This window comes from Cercospora kikuchii, assembly GCF_019650295.1.
Source record: "Cercospora kikuchii DNA, contig_00005, whole genome shotgun sequence".
NCBI classification, from domain to species: Eukaryota; Fungi; Ascomycota; class Dothideomycetes; order Mycosphaerellales; family Mycosphaerellaceae; genus Cercospora; species Cercospora kikuchii.
In genome coordinates this window covers 2849174-2867017 of record NW_025408586.1, presented here as the reverse complement: position 1 = coordinate 2867017, position 17844 = coordinate 2849174, and the positions used below count along the sequence as shown (strand labels likewise).

General features: G+C 52.2%; 8 protein-coding genes across 10 annotated transcripts; 2 read left to right on the top strand and 6 right to left on the bottom strand.

Annotated features, from left to right (window-relative positions):
- Positions 1 to 8: 8 nt before the first annotated feature.
- CKM354_000886700 (uncharacterized protein) lies at positions 9 to 2138 on the bottom strand (the record flags this gene model as incomplete). The annotated part of the gene is made up of 1 exon (XM_044804264.1): positions 9 to 2138. The coding sequence occupies one exon, from the start codon at positions 2136 to 2138 to the stop codon at positions 9 to 11; it is 2130 nt and encodes a 709-aa protein (XP_044660199.1).
- A 570-nt stretch (positions 2139 to 2708) lies between these two features.
- CKM354_000886600 (uncharacterized protein) lies at positions 2709 to 3830 on the bottom strand (the record flags this gene model as incomplete). The annotated part of the gene is made up of 2 exons (XM_044804263.1): positions 2709 to 3656; positions 3711 to 3830. The coding sequence occupies 2 exons, from the start codon at positions 3828 to 3830 to the stop codon at positions 2709 to 2711; spliced, it is 1068 nt and encodes a 355-aa protein (XP_044660198.1).
- Positions 3831 to 4650: 820 nt separating this feature from the next.
- CKM354_000886500 (uncharacterized protein) lies at positions 4651 to 5655 on the bottom strand (the record flags this gene model as incomplete). Its single annotated transcript, XM_044804262.1, has 1 exon — positions 4651 to 5655. The coding sequence occupies one exon, from the start codon at positions 5653 to 5655 to the stop codon at positions 4651 to 4653; it is 1005 nt and encodes a 334-aa protein (XP_044660197.1).
- A 1228-nt stretch (positions 5656 to 6883) lies between these two features.
- CKM354_000886400 (uncharacterized protein) lies at positions 6884 to 8206 on the bottom strand (the record flags this gene model as incomplete). The annotated part of the gene is made up of 1 exon (XM_044804261.1): positions 6884 to 8206. The coding sequence occupies one exon, from the start codon at positions 8204 to 8206 to the stop codon at positions 6884 to 6886; it is 1323 nt and encodes a 440-aa protein (XP_044660196.1).
- A 1189-nt stretch (positions 8207 to 9395) lies between these two features.
- CKM354_000886300 (uncharacterized protein) lies at positions 9396 to 12598 on the bottom strand (the record flags this gene model as incomplete). Of its 3 annotated transcripts, XM_044804258.1 has the most annotated exons (10): positions 9396 to 9683; positions 9742 to 9767; positions 9904 to 10250; positions 10320 to 10661; positions 10763 to 10973; positions 11109 to 11316; positions 11462 to 11857; positions 11907 to 12057; positions 12130 to 12237; positions 12285 to 12598. In XM_044804258.1, the coding sequence occupies 10 exons, from the start codon at positions 12596 to 12598 to the stop codon at positions 9396 to 9398; spliced, it is 2391 nt and encodes a 796-aa protein (XP_044660193.1). The 3 variants fall into 3 exon arrangements, with proteins under 3 accessions (XP_044660193.1, XP_044660195.1, XP_044660194.1); XM_044804260.1 differs by lacking the exons at positions 12130 to 12237; positions 12285 to 12598 and having other exon boundaries at positions 11462 to 12025; XM_044804259.1 differs by lacking the exons at positions 9396 to 9683; positions 9742 to 9767; positions 9904 to 10250; ... (4 more) ...; positions 11907 to 12057; positions 12130 to 12237 and having other exon boundaries at positions 12284 to 12598.
- A 987-nt stretch (positions 12599 to 13585) lies between these two features.
- On the bottom strand, positions 13586 to 14278 carry CKM354_000886200 (uncharacterized protein; the record flags this gene model as incomplete). The annotated part of the gene is made up of 1 exon (XM_044804257.1): positions 13586 to 14278. The coding sequence occupies one exon, from the start codon at positions 14276 to 14278 to the stop codon at positions 13586 to 13588; it is 693 nt and encodes a 230-aa protein (XP_044660192.1).
- A 1677-nt stretch (positions 14279 to 15955) lies between these two features.
- On the top strand, positions 15956 to 16468 carry CKM354_000886100 (uncharacterized protein; the record flags this gene model as incomplete). Its single annotated transcript, XM_044804256.1, has 3 exons — positions 15956 to 16145; positions 16203 to 16275; positions 16339 to 16468. 3 exons carry the CDS (start codon positions 15956 to 15958, stop codon positions 16466 to 16468), a joined length of 393 nt encoding a protein of 130 aa, XP_044660191.1.
- Positions 16469 to 17066: 598 nt separating this feature from the next.
- On the top strand, positions 17067 to 17568 carry CKM354_000886000 (uncharacterized protein; the record flags this gene model as incomplete). Its single annotated transcript, XM_044804255.1, has 2 exons — positions 17067 to 17200; positions 17268 to 17568. The coding sequence occupies 2 exons, from the start codon at positions 17067 to 17069 to the stop codon at positions 17566 to 17568; spliced, it is 435 nt and encodes a 144-aa protein (XP_044660190.1).
- Positions 17569 to 17844: the final 276 nt, after the last annotated feature.

Sequence of the window (17844 nt, the reverse complement as noted above, 5' to 3'; positions counted from 1 at the left end):
TGCTTGCATCACGCCGAAGGAGCCCTGACCGCATGCCAAGTTCCCTTATCGTCTTGAATACCAATCTCATAGCCCAGCAAGACCTCCGTCCCGCTTCCCTCCCAACCTCTGTTTCCAGCTGCCGATAGCATGAATCGACAGCTGGGATCGATATGTATGGCACTGATAACTCCGCCTCTATGTCCAGGAACAATGGTGAACGGAACTCTCGAATGCTTGGTAGACTCCGGTTGCTGCAAATCGTAGATACGCAAGATATCTTGACTTGCGCAGACGAGGTGCTTCTTGTTTGGCATGGCGCGAACGGCGTAGACAGGACCGCTGCCTTGCTGGAAACGGAATGTTCGATTGGGTTTGCTGCGCTTAGCACCAAGGTGATGAATCGAGTACTCGTCCACTGTGCAGTTCCTGCGACCCGCGTAGAAGAAGTTGCCGTCCGGTGACCAGCACGCTCCCGTGCACCAAGGAGGCGTAGCAGGATCTGTGGGTATCGTAGCGATTGGCGACACCATCCGTCGGTCCCAGATTCGAAGAGTGCCGTCGAAGGATGCATCAAGGAAGATGCTTTCAGACTGTGGCGGAAGGTCTGATTTGCTGTCGCTCTCGTCATTAGTGGGTGGTGCAGTCAATGGCTCATCCGAGTGCGGCAAGCCATTTGTGACGAGAGCTCCTAACCGCTCGCCTTCAGTCTGCTGTGATTCTCCCGCCGAGGCCCCATCAGCCGGAGCAGTCGTTGCTGCGTCGGCGGGTCCATTGTTCGTTTCGGTTTCTGGGTCTGCTTGACCTCCAGCGTCTGTGGTCTGCGCTTGGTCTCCATTCTCAGTGCCTTGCATCTGAGTATCGCCCGCTCCATTCGCATCCTGGTCAGTTTGCATCTCACTCTCAAGCGCTCTGGTCAGATCGTCATCATCATCGCCAAACGCATTCGCGCCGCCTCCACCGCCGCCACCAGTGTCGTCGCCAAAAAGAGAGCCGTGGTCGCCATCTCCGAAGAGACTTCCATCCGGAGAGCCAGCAGCATCCTCGTCTCCAGTTAGCCCGGAAGGTCGTCGGCTCGGTCCACCTGAGAGCCCATTGAGCGTCGGCATGTCCGCATTATTGCTGGAGAATGTTCCAAGCTCAATATCTGGCAGCGATTCAGAGACTTCTGGCACTGGCATACTACTAAAAGGCCGTAGCTCGATAGCACTGATCTGACTGCTCGCTCCTTTGAATGACCTGACGACTTTGCCGCTGTTCAGATCCCACTCGTGAATGTTCTTGTCCCAACTTCCTGAAAGCACCCGGCTTTCATTATCGCTGAAAGTCAGAACAGAGACAGCACTGGTATGCTCCTTCAGCGTCGTAATAATATTTCCTGTCGAGTGTCGCGTGGTCTGTAGATTGATACCACCTGACTCCAGACCTGACAAAAGCCACACAGCTTGCTTCTCTACGGCCAGCGAGTAGACAGGACTCGTCCACTTGCCCTCGTCGGCATTTCCATTTCGAGGCGGTGTCTGCAGGGAGCGCTCCTCATTCTCCCAATATGTCACCATCGATCCTGCCTTCATGACGCTGTCGACGAAGGGATGTTTCTGAGCTACCGTGAGTGGCACTTTGCCATTGGCGGTGTCCACCCAATCGTACTTTCGTATGTAGCCATCCGTGCCGCCCGTAAAAACGTATTTCATGTTCGGTGTCGCACAGACGGCGTTGATCGAAGTGCCATGCGGCGCAGCCATGGTGGGCACAATATCGTAGGCTTGCGCAGTCAGAGCTTCTGGGCGGATTGAAGGCACATGCGCGCTCGATGTGTGCGACTTCGGCGACCTTGCCCCAGAACCTCGTGGTGAGGGCGATTTGACCACGACTTCAGGATTGTGTTGCGAGTCGCCATCTGCAGATCGCTGACCATTTGTTTTTGTCCCTGAAGGCGAGTCGTTCTCATTCTGCTCGTCGTCGTCCTCGGCATCATTATCGTCATCGTTGTCTTCGTCGTCGTCCCCACCATCGTCCTCGTCGTCGTCGCCGCCTTGATCCATATCCTGGTCCTGATCTTGATCGGCATCATTCACATCTTCCATCTCTTCGTCTTCATTCTCGTCCTCGTCCTGCGATCCAGTGTTCGGGTCGTTGTCGTCGTCGAAGGACGCCATTGTGCTCTAATGCGATCGCGAAACTGCGCGGTGGCTTGTGGTAAGAGTCTGTCTATGATCGAAGATCGGTGGGTTAGTCAAAGATCTACCATGTTATGTGCCTCTCGACCAGCGAGCGGATTCCCTGTGGCATGGAACACTTTAAGGTGCAATGCAAATGTGCAAGTGCAGGGCGAAGCTGTCGCATGAGTTGAGCTCCCCACAACTCGAACAAGGTTCAATGCGTGTGCAGATCCGCAGAGCCGCATTGCTTAGCCTTGTGCTATTTGCAGAACAATTTGATGGTGGTCCATGAAATAATTGGTGAAGTGGTGACAATAATGATGTCTGACGGATGATGTGGGAGAGATTGTCTTCGCTGGCGCTGAGAAGAATATCTAAGGGTGTTGAGAGTTGAAGTGAGAGTTTGACAACTGCAAGTGACGCCAGGGAACTGGAGCGTCAATGAAAACACTCAAATCGAGTGTTGAGTGGAACAAATGTAAACTGCAGAGGAACAGCGACTTGAGGCAATTAACAATTCATAAAAATCATTACTGTTGTTACATAGCTTTCATGCTTTCATGACACCTAGTTCTTAAGCACATATCTGTATCGTGGCTTTCCAGCCTCAAAGTCCACAATCGTCTTGTTCGCATCCTTCATATCCCTCTCCTCAATCCAGGGCTGGACCTTCTGGCTAGCAGCCAACTCAAACATCTCGCGGATCTCAGCTGGTGAGCCAATCAACGAACCCACAATCTTGCACTTCTTCATGATCAATGCGAAAGCAAGGAAAGGTGGGAGCACATCATCCGGAGCTCCGACCTGCACGAAAGTACCGCCGACATCGAGGAGGTCCAAGTATCCGCCGAGTGGCATCTTGGGCGAGCTGACTGTGCAGATGATAACATCCAGAGAGTTCTTGTGCTTCTCGTTCCAGCCTTCTTCACCAGTAGCGATGAGGTCGTCTGCTCCCATCTTGAGCGCATCCTCCTTCTTGCTGTCGTTGCGGGAGATGGCAACGACCTTGTCTGCGCCCAATGCCTTGGAGAACATGAGGGCCATGTGTCCGAGACCACCAATTCCAATGACACCAACACGCTTGCCAGGTCCGACACCGTTCTGCTTCAGTGGAGCGTAGACAGTGACACCACCGCACAGCATAGGTGCGGCCTGTTCTGACGGGATCGCATCTGGGATGTTGAAGACGAAGTGTCCGGATCCTCGCCAGTACTTCGCGTATCCTCCCTGTGCTTTTGCGCCGGATGGCCACTTGCTTCCGTAGGTCATCACAAATCCGTTCTTGCAGTACTGCTCCTCATCGTTCTCGCATTGGTAGCAGTCACCCTTGAGGCAAGAGCCAGCTTGAGCACCGACGCCAACACGGTCGCCGACCTTGATGCCAGTCTTCACGTCCTTGCCGACACGGATAGCCTTTCCAACGATCTCGTGTCCAACGACTACTGGGTAATCGGTAGGGCCCCAGCCAGATCGAAGCATGTGAATGTCGGATCCGCAGACACCACAGTGAGAGATCTGTTGGCAATAGTCAGTACGGTTGTAGTTGCAAGGCTATGTCGATGTGCTCACCTCAATGTCTACATCTGTCTCCTCGAACTCCTTAGGCTGGTAGCCTTGCCACACCATGTTGCCCTCGGCACTGTGCTTGTCCAAGCCACACCATCCTTCGAATGCACTGTCGGAGGCCATTGTTGTAATGTGTCGTAAGTTTCGTTGTGAGATGTAGTTACGTGTATGTCTGAGGCGAGTTCTCAAAGAATCGTAGAGAGTCTGCCATGCTAACAGCAGAAGAACATTTATATATCATCTCAATATCCGTCACATCGAACTTCCGATTTTGACCCATGGTTCGAAAATTCTTTGACGAAAGGGTCGGTGGCACTGCAGGAAACGTGTGATAGCCAGCGAGAGAATCATGAACAGACCGCCACGATTGTTAAGCAATTGAGCTCATAGCAGACGCGATGATCTTGTGGGACCCATTGCAAAGTGGGTCTGGATTGAATTTCTGCGAAGTTCGCTCGGTACTCTCTCGGTGGTCGTCATCAGATGCGTGATCATCCTTGCAATCGCGTTGCACCCCTGTCGACGGCAGTTTGCGGTACCAGCCGGCCGACCGAGCTACGGCGTCCCAGAGAAGCGAGCAGATGGTCTGGAATTCGGGCGACCATTGTCCGAAGAGAGTTGTCGTGGCCTGCGATGCAGATACTCGATAGATAAGCCAGTATTTCACCCGAAGAAGCAGCTGGTCAGATCTCTTGTGCAGCGAACATGTCTCGGCAAGGCTTAACCGCTGAATCAGCGCTCGATGACCAAATCGCGCACAATCAGCGCGTGGTGGGTTGCGCGAGGACCGTAGAGAAGTTTAGAACTCCTATCTGCTTACCTTACTCATCCCAGTTTGCGGGGCCGTTTGAAGGAGTCTTGTGGCAGGCAGTTCTACCGCTCACGGCTGTTGCTCCAAGAGTAGTGTACAGTACGGTCCAGGAATGTGCAGTGCTCGCACGCTTCATCGGGCCAAAAGACAAATCTTCTCCTGGACGCGATGCTCCAGAGGCTCAGCATTGGTATACCAGCCATCGCTGATGAGATGCTCTTCGACCTTTTTCCATCGATCAAGCTTCTCCGGGTGCTTCAGATCAAGATCACCGAGTCTTGCATCAATTTTGGTTCCAGAACGCTTCACGAACAGTGTGCAATCTCTCAAAGTCATGGCTCTGCACAACAGCAAAACAGAGTCGACACTTGAAGTTTTCAACACCCCTTCCCGATCAAACTCGAGCTGGCATGCGCGCAGTCGTTGCAGCAGTGGCTGTGCTCCAAGCAGAAGGTATTCCCGAATGCGGTCGTCTGTCGTAATCGCATGCACAGCAGCCTTCCGTTGCGCCAGATGATCACTGATCAGGTCCAAAGGACAGCTTTGCTGCGCATCCGTCGCTGTACGAATAGATTTGGATGCTCTATGAGCTCGCACAGCGCAAGTGCGGCATCGCTTAGCTCCTCTCGGAGCATTCGGTGACTGTGCCAGCCATTTTGGCTTGAGCTGAAGTAGCACTTCCCCCGCTTCCGGCGTCATGTCTGTTACCAGCATTCCAGCGATGGCTTTGCTGGGCAACAAGTCGTCTAGGCGATGGTTGGGCCTGTCGAGTTTTGCGAGCATGATGTTGAGGGCAGCCGTTGTGCCAGCGTCCAGAGAGATGAGCTCATGTTGTATGAGGTTTTCGGCTGGGAATAATGTTGCGAAGTTTGTACCCAGCGCTTGAAGTTGTTCTTCAGCCGGCTGCACATGCGACAAGTTCTTGCCCACTCGCAGCAGCTTCTTCTGCAGTGTCGTTGGCAATTTTCCAGACTCATCAGGCACAATCCTGAAGACGAAATTTGCCCCGCCTTCGTTCAGATACACCAAGCTGCATTTCGAAACACTTGAACTGTTTACGTGAGCCGCGGCGGCAGTCGAGTACAGGCTTGGCGTGTCACGTTGCACGCATTCCGCGAACCAGACCGAGATGCTCATCGTGCATGAGCGGGGACGTCGAGGACATTTGCAGCTCCATGAAGTCGGGAAAGTGGTCTGACAGTCTTGTATGTACTTCTCAAGTAGAAGGATGAAAGTTTGGCGGTTCGCTACACATGAAGGAAAAAGCCACCGCAGACAAAGGCTGCCTGTCATCGAGTCACAATTGGCCCTCGGCGGCTGAGCCGTGCAAAATTGGACCGCAAGTTGGGAGAGCTCGGTCGTTTGCGGCTGCCATCTGCTGCCTTCTTGAACCATCATTCACCTGCATTTGCCTTAAACGCATGGCCTGGTCCACAGATGACGGCATGCATGGTGATGCGAAAAGGGAGCATGTGACGGAGAGCTGGTCTAGGATGTTGCATGTCGTGTCTGGACGATGATGATGAGGAGTTGCACGGCAAGCGATGCGCGAAAACTAGCAGGAGCTGCGCGACGGCCAAACTCTGTTTGCCGACCGCGGCAAGGTATACACCACACGATTAGTCTACCCATGTGACTAATAAGGTATGGACACTTCGCCGCAACTAGCCTACCTCATTGCAAAGATGGCTCAGGAACAACCAGAGAGGCTGCCCACGCCGGCAGCATGTACCGCAGGTGCGTTGAAACACTGGCTTCACGAGTTGAGCGGCCAGCAAGACTGATGGACTTTCTGGGAAGACTTCTGTCTCATCCCGCTCGGCACGCCAACCGCTTCGGTCTCGAAAGAGGTTGCTGAAGTGCAACGCTTCCTCAAGAAGACCGGCATCAAGTATTCCATGCACAGTGCAGGAACAACTCTCGGTAAGCTATGTCATGTTCGCTACTCTTCTGAAGCATGTGCTCAGACTACGTGTAGAAGGAACGTGGGATGAGTGCATGAAAGTCATCGGCCAATGCCATACCATGCTGCACGCGAGAGGCGTTGTGCGGATTCAAAGTGACATTCGCGTTGGTAGCAGGACCGATAAGAAGCAGAGCTTCGAAGACAAGGTAAACGCAGTGGAGAAGCTGCTCGCAGCTGACGAGGATGAGAATGACGCGGACGTTGGGGAGATCACATACTCCAGGTAGCTGAAAAGAAACACACAAAGACGAGTAGTGAATGCATTTATGATCGTATTGCATTTGTAGTACCTCTTCTACGTAGACACGTGAACGCCGTACACCGTACTTCTAACGTTATCCATCGCATCCATGAGCCAGTAGGAATACCAGGAATAATTCGCGTGAATTTAGGAGTTCTTTACTTCTCCTCCTTCTCAATTTCCTCGTAGGCTGGGGCCTCCTCGTACACAGGAAGTGGCTCGGATTGCTCGAGAACGACGTAAGACTTCTTGTCCATATCGTCTTCCTCGACGAGATCTTCCTCCTCGTCGAGACTTACAGACTGGTAGCCGCGGCGGCCGCCCCGGTAGAAGTGAATCCAAAGGAAGCTGATCAAACGGCCAATGAACAGACCCACAAGACTCACAATCATGCCAACCGCGACACCTGCCATGGTCGGGACGAGCACAGCGACGACACCACGAGCGAAAGAGTGCATGAAGTGGTGCTTGTGGTGGTGGTGATGGCCATGTGGTCTCATGTGGTGTGGACGTCCGTGGTGTCCTTCACCATCCTGGCCAATGCGGAGGAAGTGAGGCCTGATATGGGCGAAGCCTTTGCCCTTCCGTCCATGGCATCCAAGCTTCTTGAAGGCACCCTTGCGCATAGACTTTAGCTGGTCCTCGAGCATGATCCTCATCTTGCAAAGAGTTGCTGGCAAGTGCTGGCACTCCTTCTGCTCGCCAGCGTGATCCGCCGGTCCATGAGGGTGTGGGTGTGGCAGAATGGACATGAACTCATCCTCCATCTCCTTCATATCCTTGCTCATTTCCTTCTCCATGTCCTGAGCCCATTTCGGTGGGACGAAGAAGTCTGGGAACTCTGGGTGAGTTGGGCGTTGACCTTCACTGGTGACGTGAGCCAGGAAGAGCTCGCCATTGACGGTCGTCAGGAGCTTGATGATGACCTTGTCCAATGTGACTGGTTGTTGCTCAAGCTCGAAGATGCTGTGCTTGACCGTGACAAGCTTGTGGCCCTCCTCGCTCACGACTTCTTCTTCGTTGACCGCGACTCCCGAACCAGTGACCTCGAGGGCCGTCGTCCTGGCCTTACCGGACTCGATGTCCTCGATAGAGGCGGAAGAGGCTACTTGCTTGACATAAATGCGCTGCGCAAGAATGCTCTCGAGCCCCAATGGGTAGATGGTCTCGCCATTGACCTGGAGTTTCTGGCCATCCTCGGAGATGGTCAAGTTGACGACGATGCTGTTAGCCCCGCCTTGGATGCGGGACTCTTGTTCGCCATCCTCCAACTCCTCAAGATCCTGAATCCGCTCCTGCTGTGGTTTCGAGAATGCACATTCCGGGCATGGAAGCTGGAGGACCTGTTGCTTTGCGTTCAGAGCGACGGGCGTGAGATCGGCGGACGGGCCCTTGCTAAGCGAGGCGACGTTCGCGGGAATCAGGAAAGCAGTGGCGCCGACGGCACTGGCGGCCACGATGCCGACGGAGCGGCCGAACATATTGAAAGGAAATCAGTCCTGTGGGAGGTGTGTGTGCGTGTGAGCGTGGGTTGATCGATGTGGTGGTGGTGTTGGAAGGAGTGGCAAGTGGCGGAGGGAGAGTCGGAGAGCGTCACGCCAGCAGTTGTGTCAGCCTGAAGCCTGAAGAGCGGAGACCCCAGTTGAAGCCGCGTCACGCTTTACGACGGCGATCCCCTGGTCGGGACCGCTTTGATGATCGAACTATATTTATCACCAACAGCTGGCTGCTGTCTTTGTTTCAGCATCACGCCTGTCTTTGCACTTCGCCGAATGTGCCGGACTGTCCGCCACATATGCCAGAGCATTCCATCGGCAGCGCAACTGCACCTTCTTGACTTCATACCACATATTCATCTTCAGATGGGGTACCCCACGTCCTGCAATCAAACGTTGGTGTTTGCATGAGCAGGATGAAGCATGAACATGGGTCTGGCATGGCCGACAGACAAGGACAAGCCTTGAAGAAGCTTGTCGAAACAAGACTCCTGAACATCGCAGATCTCACATGAAGAACTCTGGTCACTGCGATGATTCACGTGAGTCTGCGCGCTTCCTGGCATCATGGCGGAGTGCTGCGCACGCAAACGCGCAATGGAAAGCCACATCTTAACGCTAGCGTCGTATAGCTTAAGTGAAGACAGTCTAGCCTGGCACGACTTCGCAACACCCCTGTTGCCTCCCTCGTGGCTCCAAGGCATTCAAAAATACTATACTGCATGGCTATGGTGCGTAGCGCTGCGAAGATAACAGTTTTGGATAACCCACAAAACAGCTTCAGCCTGGGCCTTGCTCTTCCCCTGCAACGCAATCCCAGATCTGCCGTTTCAGCCGAGCCGTGCGGAATCAACCATCGTGCGGAGCATAGCAACAGTAACATTCTGTACAGTAATCAATGCCTTGGATCCGATGGCAGAACAAGCCAAGGGAAGTGAAGACACGACTACAGTATCTGGCGGCTATGGAAGAAAGCAATTATTCGATCTCGTGGTCTTCCCTCTTTGCGACTTCGTCCTCACCCTGCCGGATTGTCTCAAGGCCAGGAAGTGATCCAGACAGAGGAGTAGAACCTGCGGTATGAATATCATCTGATCTTCCCACTTGACAGACACCATTCGCATGGATTCGAATCGCCGCTCTGTGTGTTCGGTACTCAACCGGCGCATGCAAGTCACGTCGAGCTCAACCAATTCTTCCAAAAGTTGTTGAACTTCTTACCAAGTTGAACGATCTCGTGCCGCAGATGAAGGACAGTGTGTCCAGCACCTGGCACAATCATGAAGTCGAAATCCTTCCCGGCCGCGTTCAGGGCGTTGACCACTTGCAATGTGCACGAGGGATCGACGTTGTCATCCAGCTCGCCAACGAGCAGCAGCAAAGAGCCGTTCAGCCGATGTGCGTTCACCACGTTTGAGCTCGCGTCGTAGATAGCGTCATCGACCGGCCATCCCATGAAGACCTTGTTCGCACACGATGTAAGTCAGCGAATTCTCCAAGCAGGTAGGCTAATAGCTTACCTCACCATATTCAGCGTTGGCGAGACCTAAAATCGGACAGCAATAAGTCAGCGAGCGTCTCAATCAAGCGGGGCCACCCATCTCTCAACTCGAAGTCATTTGCCTCCACTGCCAGTCGCGAGGTCTGACGAAGGAGATGGCCTCGGTCCCGTGAATACGTACGCTGGTCATGATTTCCAGCATCAGCGATTGCGGCGGTATAAAACTCGCTATGCCATAGCAGGGCAGCCATGGCGTTATAACCCCCAGCAGAACCACCGTAGATCCCGACCCCACCAGACAAATCCATCCACGGCCTCGTGTCGGCAGCTGCTCTCATCCAGATCTTCCGATCTTCGAAACCAGAGTCTTTGAAATTCTTGTATGTGAATTGTTGGAAAGCTCTCCCGCGCCAGTTCGTTCCCATGCCATCAATGACCACAATTACCACTCCCAGTGTATCGGATGTTCTTTGATAACTTGCCAGCTGAGCTTGTCCCCGCGCACCGAGGCCTTTTGGTGCATAGAAACTATCGAAGAGGCGTATGATTAGTATTGGTTCTCAGACCAGAAAGTGTCGTTCTTATAGGTAGACCTACTGCGTCGCACCGTTGTAGATGTTTTCGATCACTCGGTACTTCTTGCTCGAATTGAAATCATTCGGCTTGACGATTACGCCGTAAATTTGAGTAACTCCATCCCGTCCCGGCGTGTTGAATCTTTCAGGGATTGTGATATTATTCGAGACAGTGCTGTTGACCTCGACGGTGCCGATCTTCTTACCGTATTCATCTCTGAGGGCACCTCTGAGTGGTAGGTCTACGCGAGACCATCTGTCTTCGAAGGCATTGTTCTCTAGCCATGTAACATTATGGTCTCCATCCCCGTCAGCTGTCAAGATCTTAAAGCCGGTGCCATCATAGTTGACACGAGCCTGGTGTCTGAAATAAACCATGAACAGTTAGCCCACATCTCTGGCATTTGGGCAATGAGGTTCGAAGTATCAGTCGACCAAATGCATATCCAGCATTGCTTCACTTACAAGTAGTAGGGATCTTGCCCATCCACCATGCTGTAGGCTGTAAAGAAGAGAACCTTTTGCCGTTCGTCGACGTGATTGATCTCGTATACAGAGAAGTTGCCTTTGGTGACTTGTTGAACCATGTCTCCATGGCCCGACGGCGTTATCGTTACACTACTAGGGTTGCCTCCTTCGATACGAGTGGTGTTGATGAGGTACACATGGTTATAACCTAGAGAGCAAAAGCATGGAAAGGTTAGCTAATGTGCTAGGCCAATAGGGCTTCGAGTAAATCGGTATCTCGCCACATGGCTGGTTGCTGTAGAGTGCCGTCCGCTTTAAGGGATGAGATCTCGCAATTACTTACCATCAGCTTCGCTCAGGTACGCCATTTGCTCTGTTTTGTCTAGAAAAACCCAAGCTGGCTTTGTGTAGTAGTCAATATACTGTTCCGCCGTCTCCTCCATGATGATTCGTGCTTCTCCACTCTCATCAATCTCTACCATTCGAATTCGCCGTAGTCCTCGTTCGTAATACATGTATCGGTATTTGTTGTCTCGAAACTTCCACGAGGCCTGCGTTGAGGAGAGTGCAAGTCAGCAGATTTTCGCGGTCAATAAGCTCAAAAGCTATCTCGCGCCGCGTGACAACCTGTTCCATGTCGTTGCCGCAGACTGTCTCCTACTTGAAGATATGCCTGATGCACCTCGAAGTACGTACATCTTCTATCATGTACGGATTGTCGATGAAGTCTTTCTTGACCTCAATTTGTTTCTTCGTGGTCAAGTCAAAGAGCTTAGGACGGACGATCGGTAGATCGTCACCGGGCAAGTAGTTCGAAGGTCCGTAGGTGTGCGGCTCCCCTCTGTCGTATTGATTGTCGTATGAGAACACTACCGGTCTTGGATGGCGCTGATCATCGGGACTCGAATCGATCACTGTGATTGTGCGGTTTTGGCCATACGTTTCAATCTGATGGACCACAACAAATTTTCCGTCTGTTGACTTGTAAACATTGGCGTGATCGAATGGCGTGCTTTGCGTTCCCGTGCTGGATAAGGCGGTAGTAGAATCGTTTTCAGTAACCAAGTAGACATTGTAATCTCTCACTACTACCTTTGGGTAGGAGTCCTGTGTGGCGTTCAAGCAACACGGGTAAAGTGACCTGAACGAACTCGGCTGCGAAATGCGCTCCTCCCTCATCCAAAACCTTTCCCCTCTCGCCCAAGCCTCCGTCATCACCAAGATCACCGCCAAACTCGACCATAATGTAAGTGCCCACATTGCGAACGAAGAATCCGGCCAGAAAGGGGACGCTGTATGCACCAAGGTAAAACTAGACTCGATGCTTTTCTATCGTCCTTCACAAGCCCCGCTATGTGCTTAACATAGATGCTCTTGGCGATGGATAGGCTTTATTCGAAATGAACTCATCGCTGGGGTGCCCATCGTTGATTATCAAATGCGTTTCAAGGGCAAGAAACCTTCGATACGAGCTTTAGTTCCTTGCTTTGGTCAGTTGGAATTTCGCAAGAGCCAGAACTAAGGCACAATAACGGTGCGGCGACTCCTATCTTCGATATATAGCTGCGATATGAATTGTTTATCAATGTAGCGTTTATATTGATGTGCTTCCTGGAAAGCGTGGGAGACTACATGCCTGGAGCCTTGCTCTGTAGCTAGATATCTAGCTTTTGCTGTGAGCTGGAGTAAGCTGAAACTCTGTGGTGCAAGCCGTGTTGCTACGGTAGTTGGATTGACAGCCTGGCTCGACTGGACAGCTAATAAGTTAGCAGGTGCCAGCACCATGTCGTTCCTAGTCCGAGGTCTGGCCGTTTCTGGCCGCGCAAGGTGCATTGCCCGTTGTTCCCGAGTCCAAAGACGGTAGCGGCGCTGTCGAGGGTACGAGCCAACAAATCACCAAACACAGGTCTCGGTCCTATCATCGGCAATATTGGAAGACATGATGTTCCTGCATACATATACACGAGCAGTAAAGTGTGGTTCACGACATGGTATCCTGAAGGCTAAGTACGAGGCGAGACGGGAGTGTAGAGTAGATGCAGCGGCTTGGCAGACACCTCAGGCATTTCTGCCGCGATACCGATTCCGGCCTTTCCCTGAGCAGGTAGGCTCTACGCTTACTATTTCTGATGGGCGTCATCCTAACTACTACGCGGTTTTTATATCGCTGCAGCAAAGGCGCGAGCCCGTCGTGATGATCTGCCAAGACATTTCGCGTCCCCAAATCCCACTGAAAGCCGAACCTAGTTAAGCTGTGCTCCTTCCTTGCAATCGCAACCCTAGATCTGTCCTTCGAGCGGAGTGTTGCGGATAGCACCGCGTGCGAGCAGAAGTTCGACTATCTCGAGCCATGAAAAGCCTACTGAAGCACCCATTCGACTTCGTAGTGATCACTCTTTGCAACTTCGCCCTTACTCCGCCTACCGGATTGTGTCTAGGCCGAGGATGGGTCCAAACGGAGGTAGAATTACTAACATGGCTCGAGATGAAGTGAAAAAGTGTTTCAAAGGAAAATTGCTCTGGTGAGATGTTAACGAGCGACACTTGGGCTTTCTGAGAACGACGAATTTGCTTATGCTGGGAGAGAAGGCCATTAATATTGACGAGAATGCTGGAGCGAGGATCCCTTTGCCGCTTGCGCTAGTGGGCGACGTGGTGGGCAAGTCATGAAGCTGGCGGCGGGCATACACGTTGTGGAGATGACAGAAACAAACACATTATTCAAGGTCTACTAACACTCGCTTCCAGAATCCATTGCCATCAGAAATTTACTTCACAAATCTCACGTACTTCTGCCACCACACCCTCCCTCAAGCCTGCCTATCTGGACCAGCATCCAGTCAAGCTGGCGCCCAAATTAGCAAGCACTGCTGCAGAGCATGAAGCCAAGCCGGCCCAGGCTATCGGAGCAGCAACACCGCCTGTCAAAGCTGTAGCAGCATAAGCCGCAGCTGCGCACACGCCAGCCTCGGCGACTGCAGCGGCCGTGAATCCCGCAACGCAAAGTCTGCAATTACCAGGGCGATTGGCTCTGCCGCAGGAGGTGATGGTCTTGTGCTCTTCGGCAGTGACTGCGGCTAGTGTCTGTCGTCGATGTTGGTCGATGTGAGCATTTGTCTTGTCCTGGCGCACTTCGAGATCGACTTGACGCGAGACGAGATTTCCGTCGAAGACGGTGTCGAGCAAGTCCCATTCGATGAGTCCTTCGCATTGGATCTCCGGAAACAATGGTCGCAAGCTGTCTTCAATTGTTTGGATGTCCGAGCTGAGAGTCAAACGCTCCGTGGTGATGTTGATAGCGAGGTTGCATTGGACTCCCGGTACTAGAGCCTCGAGATCACTTTTGACGAGATTCCAGATGGCCCGATGCGGTGCTTCGGCGAGGACTTCGATGCGGAAGGCTTCGAATTCCGGAATGAGCGAAGCAGAGTCGATCTTGGGGATGACCGTCACGGCTGTCGCGGTGCAAAGGCCGGCCACCGCGAGGAGGTTGGAAATCTTGGCGGAAATCATTTTTACTGATATGATGAAGAAGTGTATCGAAAGAGTGACAAAAATATGCTGGTGAGTACGAGGAAATACTGTCTCGAGCTCGCTGTTGCTTGTTGGCAACTCGAAGGGACAGAGGTCCCCTTTTATCCCCACTGCTCGTCGCTTGTACGCTGTCAGCTATCTCTCATCGGTCCAGATTTCTGCTATCAGTGGTGCCACAACGAGCTCGACCTGCAAATACACAACCTGGTTCGATCCACTTCGCTCAAGCCGCAGTCGAATAGTGCCGTATAGTTGGGCGTAGTGGAGTGTTGGGGTTGCCAGTGCTTCTAGGCCCTTGGCACGACAGAATTGGAGATTGAAGAGGCGGCAGACGACATGGTATAGACCAACGACCGCACCTTTATCGTCCTAAAGAAGCGAAGCAGGATTCATCTCGTGTTCTGAAAGACGCTCTTGCCACAGGCGCGAAGAACAGCCAGAAGACATCTTGGCATTACTCGGAACTAATCCCCATGCCATGCAATGTTGGCAGAAGAGGACAAATCTTCGGCAGTACCATATACGAGGTATCGTGTATGCTTGAGATAGTACACTTAGTGACACACGGCAAGCCGAATGGCCGAGCTATAAGTCGACTGACACAATCTGGGGCAGCCCTTCGTCCTGCGCGGCGATAAATCCAATTTTGGGAGGAGAGCTGCCGTATGGTAGCAATCGAGCGTTGAGAGAACACCTCGGGTGGTCCTTTGGCGCTTGTACTCACTGGATATGAGACATGCTATCTCGACTCTGCCGCTCCTGTTCAGATTTGTTAGACTCGTCTTGGAAGCAGGAGGTCTCTCTGTGCAAAAACGTCGGCTGATAATTGCAGGGACCTGCAGCGACCATTCACTTTAGGCAGAAGAAGCGAGATGGCATGGGCGAATGCGCGGAAGAAGCGGAAATATGATCAGTAAACAGCTGCAGGAAGTGGTTGTTTCTTGAATCTAGACTGCAGGGCAAACACCTAAGCACCCACGAAGGACCTTGGCATTTCCCTAAGCCAACATAAGCGCGTATCTTCGTCTCGGACCGGCCGCTTAGCCCTTATGGCCCTTATCAACGCTTGAAGGACATCCTCCGTGCCATAGGATATGCACCTTGGCAAGAACAACCTATACCTTGGCAGGAACAACTATGTCTTGGCAAGTACAAAGTCGTGGTTGCACAAAACTGCAGAGATGCACGCTAACGACTGAAGGCACGTTAGCCATATCTTGGTCCTTGGACACAATTTCTCAGACGTCACCCGTACAGGTTAGGGCATCTGGAGGCAAGCCTTTATCGAACGAGCCGAAGTGCTTCAGTCTTGGTATATTCCCACGCCCGCTGAGTCTAGACTCAGAACACATGCCACCAGTCTTGAGACGACGCCGCCTGACAACTTAGGAACGTCGAAGATGTGGTGTCATAATTTCACGGCGACTGGTGAACTCGCGGGACATCGCCGGTCGACGAAGATTCAACCACGAAATTCAACGAATAGCTAGAACAGTCACGGCAAGACTCGAAAGAGCTCAAGAGGAGACTGTATAAAGACTCCCTGAGATTCCCCCTCATCGAAATCATCCACTCATTAATCCACTTCAGCAACTCACTCCTTCAAACTACATCTCAAACGAAATATTTCATTCGCAAATCCTCTTCGCATTCACAATGTTCTCCATTCCAACCATCATCACTGCGCTTCTCGCCGCTGGAGCACCTCTCGTCGCCTCAGCGCCTGTGGCCACAGAAAATAAGCTCGAAGCTCGCCAAAACCCAACTGTCGTCAGACTCTTCCGACACAGAAACCACAACGGTAACGACTATTCCGATATGGGCATCGAAGAAGCCGGAAAGTGCCGTACGTTGCCAATTTCGAGCGCACTGTCTCCCACATACTGATGATCTGAAAACACAGAAAGCCTCCCGACCAGCATCATCAAAGATGTGAGCTCTTTCAAACTAGGAGTTTGGAAATGCCGCTTTTTCGAGTAAGAGACTTGTTTAATGCCATGCTCAGAGGAACTTGCCTGCTAATGATTCACTTTTCAAAGGGGGGCCAATTGTTCTGGTCACAACCAGTGGTTCGATAGCGATTGGAATGACCTTCGTGTTGGAGGTGGCAGCTATGGATACAAGGGAGAGTCTAATGACGATTACAGCAGCGCCATTTGCAGTCTCTAGGATGGGGATGGGGTGAGCCGTGAGCAGGAATGCCGATCTGGACTAGATTGATAGAAGGTTGTTGTATTATAGTTCGTTCTTTTTGCTACTCCTTTTTTCACTTGCTTTGGTGCAGTGCAATGTAATTGCGAGATATTTTTACAATGTTCCTGTCCTCATGTTCGCGTTGGAACTACCAGTTTGAAAGCGTTACACTGCAGCAAGTCTCACATGAGGGCAACGTTCTACTGACCGCAGCCAGGTTGACAGATGTCAGACGGGAAGGATAGAGTCTGAAAGGGTCAGCGGATTGTCCAACGAAGCTTCGTAGACGAGGGTTCCGTCAGAAGATAGCGCCTTGAGTGACAATGCAGCGCACATGAAAGACACAGCTCATCTGATGCATGTGAGAAAGTGAAAGCAAGTACCTCAAGTGAAGCTCAACGGCCGCTGCATTTACCTGAATCACATTGCTCCACCCCGCCTCCAAACATTCGCGTTTCTTCTGTTCCTTGCTCCACACAACAAGCAAACACCACAGGTCCCCTCTCGCAACACACCTCACAAGCATCCAACACCATCACTCAACTCTCACACAGACGCCTTCCAACCGCCCACTATGGTGTTCAACTGGACTGACGCGGACGAGAAGCTCCTTTTGATGCGCATCCTCGCGCAGAGCGGAATGAAAGCACCTGATTTCAATGAAGTCGTCGCCGGAATGCCAGAGGGCGTGACGGTCGAAGCGTGCAAGTGCGTCGACTCTTCAACACACGCAGAACTTATTTCGCGTCATGACTGACCCTCATGCTCTTCTCAGGCATCGCATGCGCAAGATCAAGAAGGAAATCGAAGCCATGGAAGTCGGCACATCCTCTGCTTCTGGTAGCGGCACTGTCGGAGGAAGTACTCCAGCCAAGAGCGGTGGTGGCAAGAAGGCGAACAGCACTCCAGCTACCGGCAAGCGCAAAGCAGGAAAGAAGGCGGCTGCCGAAAGCGATGAGAGTCCTTCGTGCGATCAGGACGATAAGGAGGAGAGTCCGACCAAGAAGCTCAAGAGTACAGCCGTGAAGCAGGAGATTACTCAGGAGGACGACGATGACGATGACGATCGGTTGTAAGAGCCGGAGCATCAACGAAGCATGAATGAAGAGTGACGAGCGAGGTTGAGAAGGCAGTAGAGATTGGAGCCAAGACCTTGGATTTGTGCTCGCCATTCTACGTGGCGTGTGCCTTCTATCTGCATACATACACTGCGTTGGCAGCACGAAGAAGCCCAATGCAAACGACTCCTGGGTCGGTCCAAGAGCAGAAGCGATGCGTGAATTCATTAATCCCAAATTCCCAAATGTTATCCCAGTCACATGGCCTAGCCACGTCTCTGATCCATTTCACCA